Source organism: Nelumbo nucifera, chromosome 6 (assembly GCF_055504915.1).
Source record: "Nelumbo nucifera cultivar China Antique chromosome 6, China Antique-T2T, whole genome shotgun sequence".
Lineage (NCBI taxonomy): Eukaryota > Viridiplantae > Streptophyta > Magnoliopsida > Proteales > Nelumbonaceae > Nelumbo > Nelumbo nucifera.
This window is the reverse complement of record NC_142654.1, coordinates 9183457-9201017: the sequence shown is the minus strand read 5'-3', so window position 1 is coordinate 9201017 and position 17561 is coordinate 9183457. Positions and strand designations below refer to the sequence as shown.

The following is a 17561-nucleotide window of genomic DNA, read 5'->3' as shown; positions in this document are numbered from 1 at the left end:
GACTTTTGAAACCCAGCTGAAACATGAGAATCCATTATATCGTGGGTTTGGTGAACCCATTGAGTGACCAAATCTCACTATGGGACTATGGGTGGTTCTGTGACCCGTCATGTGGGTTCGCCTCAAAAGAAACATTTTTCTACCGCTACAAATCTAATTCATTGGATGAGTTTAACTCCGAGGTTGACGTCGAGCTTGGAGCCTTGGATTGGAAGGTAAAACCGTAAAATGATTAATGAATGATGGTGTTGCATCCAAGTCAAAATGGGAAATGAGGTAAGCCAGAGAAAACAACCCTGTTAGAGGTGGCTGTCACCTGGAAAAGGCGAAAGTGGAATGGAGACAGTCGTCAACAGAAAAAGGTAATAATGTGGTTATTGCCTAATTGGAAAACAGTGCTTTTGATGCTGAAAAAACTTTTTAAAAGTTGTAAAAAACCTTCTGGAGAGCAGCATGTAATCTTTCATTAAGTTGAAAAGAAAAAGAAAACAATTCTATAAAACTTTATACTTTTCTTTCTCAACAAGGTAACCTCAAGACGCGAATCAAGAGAGAAACATCTTTGAGTGATCAATGACATCCCAAAAACACGAGGCAAACAATTAATTTGACCACGATCCGATCATTGACAGTCAAAAATAGGATGCTTCTCTTATTTGAATAAAAGACAAACTGCTTTTTCCTCTTCCAATTACTTTAGAGATATACTAAGCTCTGGACTATCCAAAACAGTTATCCTATTTCTCTTCTAGCAAGAGGGATGTGCATGAAAGCATAGATGCTAACTCTTCGTCTGTTGCCAACCCAAAACCTTGCCATCTAATTCTTCCAAACCTGTCCAGCAGGAAAACATACCTGAAAAGTGACAATTAAAAGAAAAGCATAGTTGAGATCATATCACATTATAGAGCCTTGATAAAATTGAGAATAACACAGCAACCCTACCCAGTAAGAAGGTTCAATATCTTAAGCTCTTTTCTGAAATAATAATGGTCACCAAATGAATATACGATCTGTCTTTGGAGGGTGTTGATACTTTCATCGATATGAGATTTCCGCATTACCCGTAAAAGCAGCCGTTTTATCGGATTCAATGATAAGAACCAAGAGTCAATAAATGAAACCTGAAAATACAACCCAAATGTAAATTTTGACCCAGTAATATATAGATGATGGTACCATCATTTTTCTTTTCTCTTTTTTGATCAGTGATAGTACCACCACATTTATCAGCAAGAGACAATGCCACATACCCTTGAGTACAATCCTACAGATTTCTGTACAAATTTTATGTTGATAAATAATAACCAAGAATTTATAAATAAAAAAGTGATAATGCAATTCCTTCATTGACTTAAATCCAGTAAAATTTAGATGTAAGGGTAACCAAATGCATTAGTATGAGACAGGACTGAAAAGTAATAAAGCAAATGCTCAGAATCACACATGATGATAGATCTTATATGGGCCATGCTAGAAGCATACAGTAAGTAGAACTGTTATTTAGTATAATCAGCTCCATTTTGAGCCTCAAACCAGTTCTATCATCTTTTTCATTAAAAAAATAAAATAAAATTTATCATCTGATCTATCTGTGTGCCTTTTATTTAACACCACCTCTCATAACGATACCGGTGTTTCATCTTCACTGCTCATTTCTAAGATATTAGTTTTAGTGTTTCTATCATCTGATCTTCTACAATAGCTCCAATAATAGAAAATATTCTTTAAAAGAAGCAGGAAGATTCATATGATTGGTACATGAGAAGTTTGCTTATAAAAAAAATCATGCATGAATAGTTTTTCCAGTGCAAAAATAGTAGTTTAGAATTTAGCTAGTACCACCCATTTCAACCAGAATATACCAGAGTACATGCACTGTTTCTCTCTTGCACTGTTGAACATGAATTTTGCATGTGCCACTCAAGGGAGCATGATCAATACAATTTTGTAATTATTTGTAATCTTGATTGAATAATTATGTTCACATGCAGGCTTTTAAAATGTAAATCAATTCAGCATGTATTAGGCCAGTTTTGATAACACAGAGGCTATATTCTTAATCACAATTAAAATGACACTCCATTTCAGAATGTTAAATGTTAGTATATAGTAACTTGTAGAGGTTCACTTGACTGTATTGAGAATTTTCATATAACAATGTAGTCAATCCCTCTAGGCATAACCATTTCCAAAAGTATTAAGCTAAGATCAACAGAATCAGAATAATCAAATCTAAAATAGTAATAGAAGTATGATGTGGACACTATTGTAGTTACCTCATATTCCTAAGCAATAATCAGTGAAGCAAAGAACTATTGCTTATATAGAAAGACACTATTGTACTTACCTCATACATCTGGACATCTTTTGAAGCTCTAAAAGCATTCAGGAAGGGTGTACTCCAAGAATCTATCATTGCCTGTTGAAGAAATCAAACCAACAATATAGCCAGTTTCAGATTGTAGGAGAAAACTAAACATGGGCATTGAAGATTTTCTAGCCCTCTCTCTTCTTTCTTTGTTTTTCTTTTTTTTTTTTTTGGTATTACATAGTACTTATTACAGGGGTGGACTCTGGGGTGGGGACAGAGCAGGGTACACATGAGGTTCACTGGCCATACCATGGAAAGCCTGCAGTTCCATGGGTTGATCCCACACCTCCTATTTTGGAGGGACACCAAGCAACCATTTCAACTACTGAGTCATTGGCAATCTCAAAATACTTTAATAAACTCTGCTCTATTTTAGAAAATAAGTTTCACCAAGCTTACTGTTAACCTAATAGCTAATAGTGATCATGATGACAACTGCGATGGGATATTTCCACATCAAAATGCTGCAAATCTATTTCTATACTCAATTTATACTACTTGGAATGAATTACACAACCCATTAGTGCAAATAATAGGTCACTATTTCTTTCTTTCTTCCTTTTTTTTTTCCTCTTTTTCTGAAAGGTGAAGAAATAGATCATATTTTTTTCTTAAAATTAAAAGAAAGAAAAGAAAGGATGAATTGCTTTATTTGAACATAATAGGTGGCAAGCTGCATTAGGAATGAAAACACAAAGATCTCAAGTAGAATACTTTAAAACCATAAGATGCCCCTAGAATCTCAAATATTAGCCTAAGAATGAAGCTCGAACAAGATAAGGGAAATAAGTGGTCCTCCTATCGATGTTCCTATGAATGCATGATATTTGATTAAATACCATTCATAGATATAAGCGCCACACTGAAACTTTGAGAGAGAATAATTGAACAAAGATTGCGACTTGAAACAAGTGTATCAAAGAACTAATTGGGCTTTATGTCAGGGAGATCAACCATGGAAGCTATATTTCTTTTGAAACGATTGATAGAAACGTTCAAAGATAAGAAGAAAGATCTAGAAAATGCTTATGATAGAGTTCTTAGAGCGACAATATGGTAGGTCTTGGAAAAGAAAGGGGTTCAAAATAGGTATATAGACCTAATTAAGGATATGTGTGAGGGGGGCAACAACCAATGTTAGAACATCAGTGGGAGAGACTTCAGATTTTAACAGTTAATGGGTCTTCACCAAGGTTTAGCACTTAGCCCTTATCTATTAACATTGACCATAGATGAACTGACTAAACATATTTAGGGAGAAATTCCATGGTACATGTTGTTTGTGGATGACATTGTTTTAAATGATGAAACCAATGAAGGATTAAATACAAAATTAAGCTTATGGGCAAATGCCCTAGAAAGTAGAAACAAGATGTTTTAAAATAAGTAGGACTAAAACAGAGTATATGACATGTAAATTTAGTAAAGGAATGTAAATCAGGATACGCTTAGGATTGGAGACCAAGAGATAACTCAATGCGACCATTCCTAGTACTTTGGTCCAGCAATTCATAACAAGGGGGAGATTGAGGAAGATGACACCCAAAGAATTAGAGCAGGTTTGGTAAAATGGAGGGGTGTATCTGGACTTTTGTGTGATAGGAGAATAAGACTTAGATTAAAAGGAAAATTCTATAAAACATTTGTAAAGGTCAGCTATGTTGTATGACTGTGGCAGAAATGCAAATATTAAGATGGATAAGTGCAAAAGCTAGAAAGAATAGGATCAAGAATGAAACCATCTGTAGAAACCTAGGAGTAGCTCCAATAAGTGATGAAATGAGAGAGAGTAGGCTAAGATGGTTAGGTCACGTGCATAGAAGACTATTAACAGCTTCAATTAGGAGAAGTGATTTGTTACAAGTGGAAGGGGCTAGAAGAACTAGGGGTAGACCAAAAAGGATATGGGTAAAAGTAATAAGAAATGATTTAAGGTCCAGAAAGCTAGGGAGATGAATATCAGAAAACTCATAATTGAAGGGGACTCGGAGGTGGTGGTAGGATGGCTGAATAAAGACAACAGTGGCTTATAGAATTACAGCAATGTGAGGAGGAAATTCAGATGGCTGGTTCGAGAAATGGAAGTTAAAATCAGTTGGGTAAAAAGATCAGCTAATTCTTTTGCGGATGGGTTAGCTAAACAAGGGGTGGAGAGGGAGTCAATGTTTTGGGCACAGTTGTAATTTTATTCTTTCTATTTCTCTTCCTCTTTTTTCCTTCCTTGGGGCTCAAGCTGCAGGTGGAAGATAAGAAAGTTTGTCTTCCTATTTGTAATTATTTTTGAGATTATTTAATGAATTGTGTTATTGATCAAAAAAAAAAATGATTTAAGAACTAATAATTCAACAATGGGCATGGTTTTAAATAGAACAAAGTGGCGAAACAGGACTCATGTAGCTGGCTCTATATGGTTCGGATAAGGTATGGATGATGATGATGATGATGAGATACAAGTCTTGTGCTCAAGACTCCACCTTTTGAAAAGATGTCAAACAATAAATTTATTGTTCCAAAATCTACCATGACATACATCAGAAAGATGAAAGAAATATGAGAAAGCTAAACTTTCCTAACCTGAGAGTTCGCACGAAATGAAAGACACAGCAAGGATGCTGCGGGGACGGACAATTTTTCCTTGGCCTCATTTCCTTCAGAAACAATGGGTAGTTTAAGACTCCTACCATCTGAGGAGTCAACTTCTATTGTGGGAAACTTAACAGCTGCAACCGCTGGAATAATAATTTTATTTGCCATTGCAATCTGCAGAAATCCATAAAAAAAATTCAGAAAAAAAAAGCATTTGTTACAGATTAAGAAAAATTAAGGAATACAACACATAGCTGTTAGCAACGTATTGAAAATCATAATTACATCATAAATCATAGAGAGGGTTGAATCAAACTGAATCATGAATCGTATCATCTATCATAAGATTTTTCTGTTTTTTCCACAAACTTATAAAAAAAGAAATAAATGTATATACAGAAAAGTGCTTTTACCATATTTTTAATCCATATCTACCATTAAAACAATGCCATTTACTACTTGTACATTAGAAGCCTAAGATGATATAGTCAAGTTCGACTTGAAAGTTAATTAATCCACATACAATGGCTCTTTAACCTAAATATGATGGAAAATAAACTAAATATGGGTTAAAAAGGTCCCAAAGAACCTAAATAACTGTTCTGGTGAGGATTTTAAAACAAGAGTATCTTGAAAAATAAGTCATTAAGATTTATGAGTCAAATCATAGGATTCAAACAATTATTGTAAAGTTTTTGCAAAAAATTAAAACCCTTGGATTCATGATTCAAATTGTGAACCATATTGTAAAGCATAAGTTTTTGAAAACTATGCTGTTAGCATATTCACCACATTGTAGTTCCTTTTAGAACCATTTTTTTTCTTCTTTGCGGGGCACACTAAACATGAGGAGTAAAGCGTCCCCAGTAACTTTCAACATAATAATAATAATGATTGTGTGAAAAAATTATAGGTTTACTACATCGCTAAAAACTAAAGAACCTAAAAGAGAACTTTTTTGGCACACCTTACCACCATGTTTCTTGAGCTCAGAAATGTCAGCAAAGTATCCTCTATTCATTTCGTCTGCACTGCCCTAAAGCACAGTAACTAATTTAATTAAATTAAGTACATTAACAATGATGATGGAGAAATTTTCAAAACATATGGTTAATGGATGGAACTACAATCATGATGATTTAAGTATAGGATACACAAATTTAGAGGAAATGAAAATAACGGTTATTTAGTGCAAGATCAAAATCTTATTTTATTTATCAGATTGTGCTTCCACATGAAAAGAGAGATTCCAGAAAATGATTTTTCCAAGTAATCACTAAAGAAATTGGTTTGTATTTCCAACCAATCTGTGTGAGGTTAATCATCAAACAACACTACGACGTCAAGCAAATAACAACATCTAAAAGGCATAAAATATTAAATGTGAACTTACAGCCTAGCCCGTTCTTTCTCGATGGCCGCTTTGTTGCCGATCTGCAAAAGAAAGATTCTTGCGTTTGCTTATAAATTTCAATATTGTGAAGAGAAACAAATATTTCAATAAAACAAAAGGCTAGAGAGGAAGTAAGTCAACATAGGTCAGAGAGTGTACATGGTTGATGAATGGAGAGAAAAGGAATAAAAACCTGGTAGATGTCGAGTGAGCGATAGGTGGTCTTCTGTGAAGGGAGAAACGAAATCTCTTCTTCATGCTTTCCTCTGAGGAGACTGGAAACTGCAGCCCCAGTGGCGGTGGTGTGGAGCTGATGAATCATTGTTAAACGTTTCAATTTCAACCTCAACATATTTGATTCCGAGAGAAATGACAGTGCGAGAGCCGGACTGCTTCTTCTTAGCCTGTGTTCTGATTCTCTCCTGGTACCAGTCTACCACACCAGAAGTCGGGATCTGCTAATAACAATCAACTCAAGGCACATCAGACTGTAGACCTGGTAATCGGGTCGCTTTCAGGTCGGCTCAAGACAAATTCGGGTTGGGTCACCAAAGGCTATACCCTAATCCTAAATTCTCGGTTAGGATTGACCCATGGGTCAACTCGGATTAACCTTAAAAAATAACTGAAATTTCAAAAAAATAAAGAAAACCATAAAAATATTTAATTAAAAAATCCAAATTTAAAAGAAAAAACTTAAAATTTTAAAAATTCAAAGAGTAAACAATAAAGGATAAATCTAAAGATTAAAGGCTCGGTTTGGAAGGAGTACAAATATAAATATATAGAGTGTAAAACCTTGTATTTTGTATGTATTTATACTGTATATATTTATATTTATACTCGTTCTAAATTGAACCTAAAAAATTAAAACTTCTCACAATACATAAATAATTTCAATTAGACCTTATAATCAGGTCAACAGGTTGACCCGTGATCCAATCTTTTTTGCAGGTTGGGTCATCTCGGATTTGGATAGATAGATATGAGACCCTGACCCTATTTTTGGGTTGGGTCGAGTTGATGCCATCTTCAAGTCTATCTGGTCCAGACCGCATTGTAACAAAAAAAAAACTGGACCAGAAGAGCCCCCACTCTAAAAGAACCAGTCCGTCGAGACACCAAGACCGGTGCTGTCGCTGTATCTGGCTTGGCCACTCGGGTTGGTGGTGGGAACCGGATTCAAATGGAACAACGACCATATTTCACCAGTAATGTTTGCTTGCAACTTTGGATTGCCCACGTGGCACATATCTTATGTTAGTTATTGTTGATTGAATCTGGCCCATGGACTATGGATCGACCGGATGCCATAATATCAGTTTTGGGTTGGGCTTATGGTTTGTCCGACGGAGTTGAGATAAGCCAAGGTTTGTTCATATAATCATATGGTGTCGAGGACACAAATGTGAGTTCGGATCTCCTACCCATTTGACAGTTGACACTACAGGTGTGGGGAGGTGTTCCCAATGCACAGCTGTAGTGTCATGTGGGTAGGAGATCAGAACTACTCAAATGTTTATCTATAGATTCACCGGTTTAGGCTTGACCCGGAGGCTCGGCCTAAGAGAAATGTGTGTTTCATAGGTAGGATAATCATTCCTACCCTAGCTCCGAAGGCCAAGGTCTGGCCCATAACTTTTGGGCTTGGGCCTAGGCTTGGACCGGAAATACATATTTACAATGATAATTAATGTGTATTAAGTCTGATCCAAACCGGCCTAGCTCCAAATAGGATACATGGAGGCAGAAGTTTTGTTTACTTACGCTCTATTTTTGTCCGCAATGCAATTCCATTTGTATTAATTCAAATTGTTGAAAGTATAAATGAGATAAAAAAAATGCAAATTCTGATCCATTTTTGCTTCAAATTTTATTTTAATTAATTTCAGATTTTATTTTACTTCATCTACAAAGCAAACAAACAAGACAAGGCAAAATCTGAAACAATAAATAAATTAAAATCTGCACTGAAATCATTTGCACTCCCATACTTTTGCATTAGTATAAATGAAATTGTACTGCGACCAAACGATGCTTTAATGATCCAAGGCCATGCATGGATGTATTCAGGGCCTGAATTGCAGTTGAGGTTGGCATGTAAAAGTAACTGCTGAGCACAAATATTTGCTACACTGGTTCATAGGCTGGAGGGTCTCCTAATCTTTCTGTTTTTTGTTCAAAATTTATTTATAATATCATGAGAAGATTTATAGAAAATATCAATAAATAATAATACTAAATAATATTTACTTTGAAGGTATAATTATGAAACAATGGTAAAACTAGATTTTACCATTACATTAAGCCATTAATGGTCCATGAGACCAAGACCCAATAAATTTTAACAAGGATGGTATTAGTCAAAGTGGCTTGGGCAAAGCCATGCGTAAATGGAAAGTTTTGAGGGCTGACTGTGCACGTGAATTGAGCTTCTCATGAGTTATTCGAGTCCAGTTCGTGAAAAGTTCAATTTGGTTGGCTAAACTCGAATTCAATATAAAAGCTCGATTTATGAGACTTGTGAACTTAATTGAGTTTTTTTATATGTATTATAATAATTAGTTTTTATAATTATTATTTTTTTTATTCTTATAGGAAGTTTAGCTTATTATAATCAAGCTCGAGCTGAGATAAACTTGAACTTACGAGCTTTTAAGTCAAGCCAAAATTAATCTCAAGTCTTTAGTTCAAATCAAGCTCGAGCTTGAGCCTCATAATTTTTAGGTAAATTGAACTCGAGTAGCCAGATATTTGGCTCACCTCAAATCCACCCCTAAGGCTGAGCTAGGCTCGGCTTTGGCATCCACTTGATTTTTACAACATACTATTTATTTCCTCTTTTAGGCTTTGATCGGTTTCATACAAAAAGGAGATCTTAAGGACTTCTCTTCAACTTTCTATTTCTCTCTTTCTTGTACCAAACTAAACATGCATGACCTTAATGCCATAGAAATCCAGATCCCATGTCTCTTGAAAGAAAAAAACATGCAAATACTCTAAGAGTATAATCCAGTCATATGTAAAAATTATACTCTAAGAGTATATTTATATGGTTTTCATCGCGGGGAGATGTTTACAATGTATGACCAGATGTTGTGCTCTAAGACTAAGAGTGTTTGCATGGGTTTCGCCTTTAGTAAATTCTTCACCCGCTAGCTTTAGAATCTGAATTAGCTAGATGAAAAGGGTTTACAATCTCTAGGTATTGAATCTCAGTGATATGTGTGCCAATGGACCTCAAGTCATTCAACCCGACTCCAACCCCAAGTCATTCAAGGGGGTTGTTTGACAATATGGTTGGTTTTGTTTTTGAACTCAAAAGCAACTGCCCACATCAAACAAAAATAATACAACTTTGCTTGTATTTGTTTTTATTTTCAAAAACAAAATTAGCCATGTTCTCATCCCCTAAACACAGAAACAATCTAAGGTTGCATTTGGCATTTCTTATTTTGAGGACTGCCACTTAACCTGACCCACTAACAACCCTAGATGTAAGCAATACACTTGCTTGGTTACATCAACATGTCCAAAGCGCCATGCTATAAGCACCACCATTTACCACTAAGGTTATGTTTGGTTTGATGGAAAAGGTAGGGAAAGGAAGGAAAAGACAAGGAAATCAATACAAGGGTTATAAAGATTTTCCTACCTTTTCTTTCCCTTCCTTAGATTTTCCTTCAAACCAAACATAGCCTAACTAGAAACTTTTGCTAGTCCGGGTGGCAAAAGTAGTTTGGAATTCAAACTTTGAATGGATATTAATTCAATAAAGCCCGAAAGACCTTCGAATGCGTGCAAAATAAGACCTATATAAGTTTTATATTGAGAAATTAGAACTTTGAATGGATAGCATTAGTCATAAGAACCACCAACAACATTAAGATTATTATATTGCCTTAATATTAACTATTAACTAAATAACACTTCCTTCTCCACTGCCTAGTTTGTTAGGTATGGTCCCTTTTTTATACTTTGCCCCACAATTTGGAATCTGTCTACCTAGGAGACCTCTCTCCAAAATCAACAAATGCAAAAGAGAGAGAAGATTTCAAATAATAGTTTTTTAACTTGTTTGGGTGAGTAATTCTACTTTGCCCTTTTTCTTTTTCATTTTTATCAACTTTGAGATCCTTCTCAAAAGCGCCAATATGAAGGGGGAGATTGACCTGCAGGGCCCATTATTGATTGGTGGTGGTGGGACCAACCTATAATAACATATGGGGCCTGATGAAGGAAGATTTGGCCCGACCTCGCAATCACTCCACGAGGCAAAAACAAATATCTCGGCACAACAGCGCACCCAGGGCGCAAGCACCAAAAGGAAGAAACCAGCAGCCTGAACTCCCTACGAGGAGCCCGACCTCCCTACGAGGAGCCCGACCTCCCTACTAAGAGCTCGAACTCCCTACGAGGAGCCCGGCCTCCCTACGAGAAGCCCGAACTCTCCCTTAGGCCCCGAGCCACACAAGGCAGTGACCCGAACTGGCCCGCCTCATGGCAGTTCGGGACACTCCCCTATCCGAACTCAAGACTTCACCTCGTTCGCCACTCCAGCACTTCGCCTCCGAGATGCCGAACTGAACAAATGTACCATACCTGACACCGAGGAGGTCCGTATCCAAGGGCGGCGCATCTGACTGACTTGGGATCTGACGCTTGACAGCCGCACTTCAACGGTCACCTACCACCGCCACCTGCCACCGTCATCGCCAGTCGTAGAGACGGCTCCGACAAAAGGGAGCAGTGGCGGTTCTGACCAGCAGAGGGGATGACACCCGAACTGGCAGGAGACCGGAGGTAATCGTACCCGACCTGACAAAAGCTTAGGAGTGAGTGCACGAGGTGGCTATAAAAGGCTCCCTACCCCCAAGAACAAGGTAGGTGAACTTTGCGCCATCTGGTTTTATCTTGCCTTTGAAAGAATTCTAACTTGAGCTTCGGAGCATTCATACCGGGTTCCCCCCGGAGCTTCCTCATCTTCTCTGTTTCAGACTCCCTGTAGCTCCGTTCAGAGGCAAGGTCGTTGACAGTTAGGACCAGCCGGATTGCGCACCATCAATTGGCACCGTCTGTGGGAACGCTTCTAAAAGCCTCCCTCTAAACTCTCATAACCTCTTTCCTTCAAAAACCCCAACACTCATGGCTTCTTCCAGCAACGCCGGACGTGGCACGGAGACAAACACCACCGGGGAACAACTTCAAGTCCCCGTGGTATGCGTCGGACAGTTCACCATCCCCCTTTCGGTGGATGGAATCCCCAGCTTGAATGCGCCACAAGCGGTGGCGCCCGTAAACCTTCCTGCCATGAGCATCCCCTTTCCTCCCCCGATCGAGACAACCTTTACTGAACCAACTGCCGTCCCCCTGGCAACCGGCCAAAACCGGTTGGACGACCTGATGCAATGCAAGCGGGCAATGCAAGCCCAAATGCAACAATTCCAACAACACCAGCTCCAGCAGCACCAAGTACTGCACAACATCTCCCAACATCATTATCAGCAGCAGTTCCCCCAACTACCCTTGAACCAGTCACTGCTTCCACCTCGGTATCCTGCCCCGAAGCCGGTTAAGGCCTCCCCTCAGGGTGGATGCCCTCACCGGGGAGAAATCTCCCGGCCCCATAACCCCCCTAACAGCCAGGCCTCGTCCCCAGGCCGAAGAGAGAGAAAAATCACCCCCGCCTCGCAGCTCGCAGGCGGGTCAGGAACCTCGCCCGCAAGGTCAGCACCTCGGCGCTCTAGGCCCGAGTTCCCACTCACGGAAAACCGATTCGGTGCCCTGGCAGCAGACTACCAGCATCCCAGGCCCATCGAGCTCGGCAACACAGAGGCCAGCAGCGCTAGTACCAGGCCCACTCAACAACGAAGGCGCCGGCGAAGTCGCCAAACTGCCACCCGTGTCCTGCCCGAGCTTAGAGGTAAGGAAGAGACGAGCTCGGACGAGGTAAGAGCTGCCCCGATTCTCTCAGTTCCTTCCCCCCTCGCATCAGAACTCCTGGCGGTCCACTTGCCCAGAGATTTCAAGCTCCCACCTTTGGACAAGTATGATGGGTCCTTCGACCCCAACGACCACGTTGACAATTTTCAGTCCCAAATGCACCTCGCCAGGGCCAGTGAATCGTGCATGTGCGTGGCCTTCACCACCACCTTCAGGGGGGTAGCCCGCACTTGGTACAGGAACCTGGCCCTCGGGTCGATAAGGTGTTGGGCCCAGTTCGTGCAGGTCTTCATCGCACACTTTGTCACCAGCAAGCGGTGTCCCAAAACAGAGGAAAGCATCTTCGGAGTAGTCCAGAGAGAAGGAGAATCCATATAGGGCTACATCAAGCGGTTCAATGAAGCGTGCTTACAGATACCGCGGTTAGACCCCGCGGTGTAGCTTGCGGCGGCCAAGAGAGGAGTAACGCACAAAGAGTTCAAATGGCACATGGTAGCTAACCAGCCCGCAACCGTGGCCGAATTCCTCAAGTTCGCGGATAAGTTCATGAGAACAGAGGAAGAAATCAACCAACGAACAGAAAACGGGAACGAGAAAAGAAAGAGGGAAGGCGAGCCCTCCAACCCAGTCGACAGAAAAAACTCGGCCCGGGAGCCGAAGCCGAACCAGTCGTTCCGAGCTCCCTTAGCAGTTCAGACGGATTACACGCCGTTAAACACGAGGCGGACCGAGATCTTAATGACGATCAAGGACACCCCATATGTAAAGTGGCCACCTCGCCTAAAGGGAAATCCGAACAAGAGAAATAAGAATTTGTACTGTAGTTTCCATAAAGACCACGGGCACAGTACCGAACAGTGTAATAATTTCCGGGACGAGATAGAGGGACTCATCCGTCGCGAATACTTAAGGAATTTTGTACAGCATGACAATAATAACAACAATAAGGCAGGTCGGCAAGGAGAGCACGGAAAGGATGCCTCTGAATCTAGCAGCAGACCAGCCGAACCGTTGCAGCGATAGCCTCCGGAAGAGAGGCCAATTCGGGGAACCATCCATGTAATTTTGGGAGGTTCGGTGGTAGCAGGGTGTACTTCGGCAGCAGCCCGGACGTCAGTTCGCAAAGCGGCCCTCGAGGAACAGAACCCCCCAAAAAGACCAAAGACTGAAGAGTCGATCTTCTTCACGGAAGACGATGCGCGAGGGGTCCACTACCCCCATGATGACGCGCTTGTCATTAAACTAAGGATCAGCGACTTCGAGGTTAGGCGCGTACTCGTAGATTCGGGCAGCTCATCGGACATCCTCTTCAAGCTAGCATTTGACCAGCTACAATTACAGAGGAGCGAGCTGAAGCCCGCGAACCCTCCTATGATGGGTTTCAGCGGAGAGAAAGTCAGGCCCCTCGGAAAAATAACAGTACCTGTGGAAGTCGGCACATGGCCTTGTGCGGTCAGACTCAACCATGATTTCCTGGTGGTCGCGACCCCCTCCCCATACAATGCCATAATAAGGCGGCCAATTACGCATATCCTGTGGGCAGTGGTCTCCACATACTATTTGGCAATGAAGTTCCCTACAGACTTCAGTGTGGGGGTAGCGTGAGAAGACCAGCTCGAGTCCCGCAAGTGTTATGTTGCCGCACTGAAGGAAAAAACCAAGGTAGCCGACGACCTTGAACTGGAGCGGCCTACGGAGCAAGGCGAGGAACGAGCTTCGCCCACAAAGGAAATGGTCGCAGTCTCGACTTCGGCTACAGACCCAGCTCGTACACTACAGATCGGTGCTTCCGTCGAGGAACCACTACGAACCGAACTGGTGAGTTTTTTACTTCAAAATTTAGATATTTTTGCCTGGTCCGCGGCCGACATGCCCGGTATTAACCCCAGCCTGATAACTCACAAAATTAGTACTGACCCTGTAGTCAGACCCGTTAGACAGAAGAAACGCAACTTAGCCCCAGAGCGCTGGAGGGCGGTCGATGAGGAGATCGAAAAGCTCCTTGTAACAGATTTCATAAGGGAAGTCCATTACCCGAGTTGGGTGGCCAACCCAGTGCTGGTGAAAAAGGCAAACGGCAAGTGGCGCATGTGCGTCGACTACGCCGACCTGAACCGAGCTTGCCCGAAAGATTGTTTCCCCCTCCCCAGAATTGACCGCCTAGTGGACGCGACCATGGGACATGAGTTTCTAAGCTTCCTGGACGCCTACTCGGGCTACAACCAAATCAGGATGGACCAGTCTGATGAGGAAAAAACCAGCTTCATAACCGAGTTCGGCCTGTACTGCTACAAGGTCATGCCCTTTGGATTAAAAAATGCCGGGGCAACCTTCCAAAGACTTGTAAATAGGCTGTTTCGGCCCTTGATTGGCACGAAGATAGAATGTTATGTAGACGACATGGTCGTCAAGACGCAGTTTTCACAGGAATTAATACAAGACTTAGATTCTGTCTTGCAAATCCTACGTCAATTTAGCATGAAACTGAACCCTAACAAATGTGTCTTCGGTGTCACCTCGGGCAAGTTCCTAGGTACATTGTCAACCGGTGCAGTATTGAGGCCAACCCGGACAAGATAAAAGCCATCCTAGATATGAGACCACCCCGGAAAGTAAAAGAAGTTCAGAGGCTAAACGGCATAGCCGCTCTAAGCCGCTTCGTGTCCAAATCAGCAGACCACTGCTTGCCCTTCTTCAAAGCAGTCAAAGGAAAAGGGTTTGAGTGGACCCGAGGCTGCCAGCTCGCGTTCGACAAGCTAAAAAGCTACCTCGCTAGTGTGCCAACCTTAGCCCGGCCCGAGGAGGGCGAGGTCTTAGAACTGTACCTCTCGGCAAGCGACGAGGTGGTCAGTTCGGTACTAATAAAAGAAGCAGACCGGGTCCAACGACCCATCTATTATGTTAGTAAAATTTTGCAGGGAGCAGAGACAAGGTACCCTCAGATAGAAAAGCTAGCATACGCACTGGTGATAGCAGCTCGGAAACTCCGCCCGTACTTCCAGGCTCACACCGTCATCGTCCTGACTGACAAACCTCTGAGGCAAGTTTTACTCAAGCCCGAGGTTTCCGGTCGACTGACGAAATGGGCCATCGAACTCAGCGAGTACGACCTCCAGTACAAGCCAAGAACTGCTATTAAGGCCCAAGCCTTGGCAGATTTTATCGCCGAGTGCATGTTTAGCCTCAAAGCCCCTGAGCCGATCGAGCCCGAGATCCCCAGTTCGGGCGAGCTCAGAGCTCCCAAGCCAATAGAGTTTGAACCCCGTGAAGTAGCAGTCAGTGTAGCATCTCTCCTGGTTAGGCCAAACGCGAACTGGGATGAGGAGCCCTGGATCCTTCACGTAGATGGCTCCTCGAACCAGCAGGGCAACGGGGCTGGAATAATGCTACGCGGCCCAGGCGGAACGAAATTGGAATACGCACTATGCTTTGAGTTCGCGGCATCCAACAATGAGGCGGAGTACGAGGCACTGATAGCCGGGCTGAACCTTGCGCACAAGGTCAGAGCAAAACACGTAGTTATCTACAGTGATTCCCAGCTCGTGGTCAACCAGGTTACAGACGAGTACGAAGCACGCGAGCTCACTATGACAACATACTTGGCAAAAGTAAAGGAGGCTCTGCTCAACTTTCAGTCACACTTCATCAGGCAAATCCCGAGGTCAGAGAACACTGAGGTTGACACCCTGTCCCGGTTAGCCAGCACGAGTCACAACGCCATGAGAACCATGTACATAGAGGACTTACCTCGGCCCAGCATTCTCGATGGGGCAGAAGAAGTCGCTCCCGTTCTTGAAGCAGAGCCGAGCTGGATCGACCCACTCGCGAGCTTCCTGCTAGATGGAATCCTCCCTGCGGACCGCAATGCAGCCAAGAGGGTGCAGCGCCAGGCAGCCAAATACGTCACAATAGACGAACGGTTGTACCGACGATCCTACACGCTCCCCTACCTGCGTTGCTTGCGACCTGCCGAAGCCGAGCTCGTACTCCACGACACTCATGAAGGTATGTGCGGCGGACACCTGGGGGTAGAGCCCTCGCCCAAAAGGCACTTCAACAAAGATACTACTGGCCAACGATGAAGGCAGAAGCCGTCGAGCTCGTCAGAAAATGCGACAAGTGTCAGAAGCATGCCAATATCCACCATCAGTCTGCTGCCGACCTCAAGTACCTCACCAGTCCATGGCCCTTTGCACAATGAGGCATCGACCTTCTGGGACCATTCCCGCCAGCAACAGGTGGGAGAAAGTTCCTAGTGGTGGCAGTAGATTACTTCACAAAGTGGATAGAAGCTGAACCTCTGGCAACAGTTACGGCCCGAAACATATAGAACTTCTTTTGAAAGAACATAGTATGTCACTTCGGGCAACCTCGGGTACTGATATCCGACAACGGCAAATAGTTTGAGGATATCAAGTTCCAAGAATGGTGCCAAAATATGGGAATTCGTCAGAACTTCACGTCGGTCGCACACCCGCAGGCAAACGGTCAGACAGAAGTAATGAATAGAGCCATCCTCCGCGGACTGAAAGCACGACTAGACCGAGCTAAAGGGTTGTGGGCGGATGAGCTACCAAGTGTTCTGTGGGCTCACCGAACTACGGAAAAAACCGCCATGGGAGAGACCCCCTTTAACCTCACCTACCCGAAGCGGTAATCCCGACGAAAATCGAAATACCTACACTGCGACTAGAAGTATACGACGACCAGACAAACGGAGATGAGTTACGCACCAACCTCGACCTACTGGATGAGGTAAGAGACCTCGCGCACATCCGAACAGCGGCCTACTAGCAAAAAGTAGCTCGGTACTATAACGCCAGAGTAAAGAAGTGGAGCTTCCGCGTCGGCGACCTGGTTCTCCGTAAGATCATGGTACCCGAACCCGGCGTGGGCAAACTCGGACCAAATTGGGAAGGACCCTACAGAGTAAAGAAAGCACTCGGGGGGGCATACGAGCTCGAAACCTTAGAGGGTAAGCAAGTACCCCGAGCATGGAACATCGTCAACCTAAGGCGATACTACCTACAGACCACCAAGCAAAGTGGATAAAATCACCACCAAAACAGGCCGCGCGAGTGCGGTAACCCGGACAGGAAACAGTTCGGACGTATGGTCAGTTCGGCAAATACGCTCAATTCGGGAAAAAGAACAACCAACACTTAACCAAAAGAAAGTCATTCCATTTCAAAGTAAGGTAGTACATTTCAAAAAAAAAAAATTACAAGCCCGGAGCTACTTCTTCATTATCAGAAGGCACTTCAA

At 42.6% G+C, this 17561-nt stretch overlaps 1 protein-coding gene across 2 annotated transcripts; it reads right to left on the bottom strand.

Annotated features, from left to right (window-relative positions):
• Positions 1-471: 471 nt before the first annotated feature.
• Positions 472-6806, bottom strand: LOC104604615 (ATPase complex subunit). 2 transcript variants are annotated; one of them, XM_010269051.3, is made up of 7 exons: positions 6547-6806; positions 6354-6394; positions 5928-5991; positions 4949-5134; positions 2351-2422; positions 946-1124; positions 472-855 (listed from the first exon to the last, which is right to left on the bottom strand). In XM_010269051.3, the coding sequence occupies exons 1-7, from the start codon at positions 6703-6705 to the stop codon at positions 738-740; spliced, it is 819 nt and encodes a 272-aa protein (XP_010267353.1). In that variant the 5' UTR covers positions 6706-6806; the 3' UTR covers positions 472-737. The 2 variants fall into 2 exon arrangements, with proteins under 2 accessions (XP_010267353.1, XP_010267354.1); XM_010269052.3 differs by having other exon boundaries at positions 5928-5996; positions 6547-6792.
• Positions 6807-17561: the final 10755 nt, after the last annotated feature.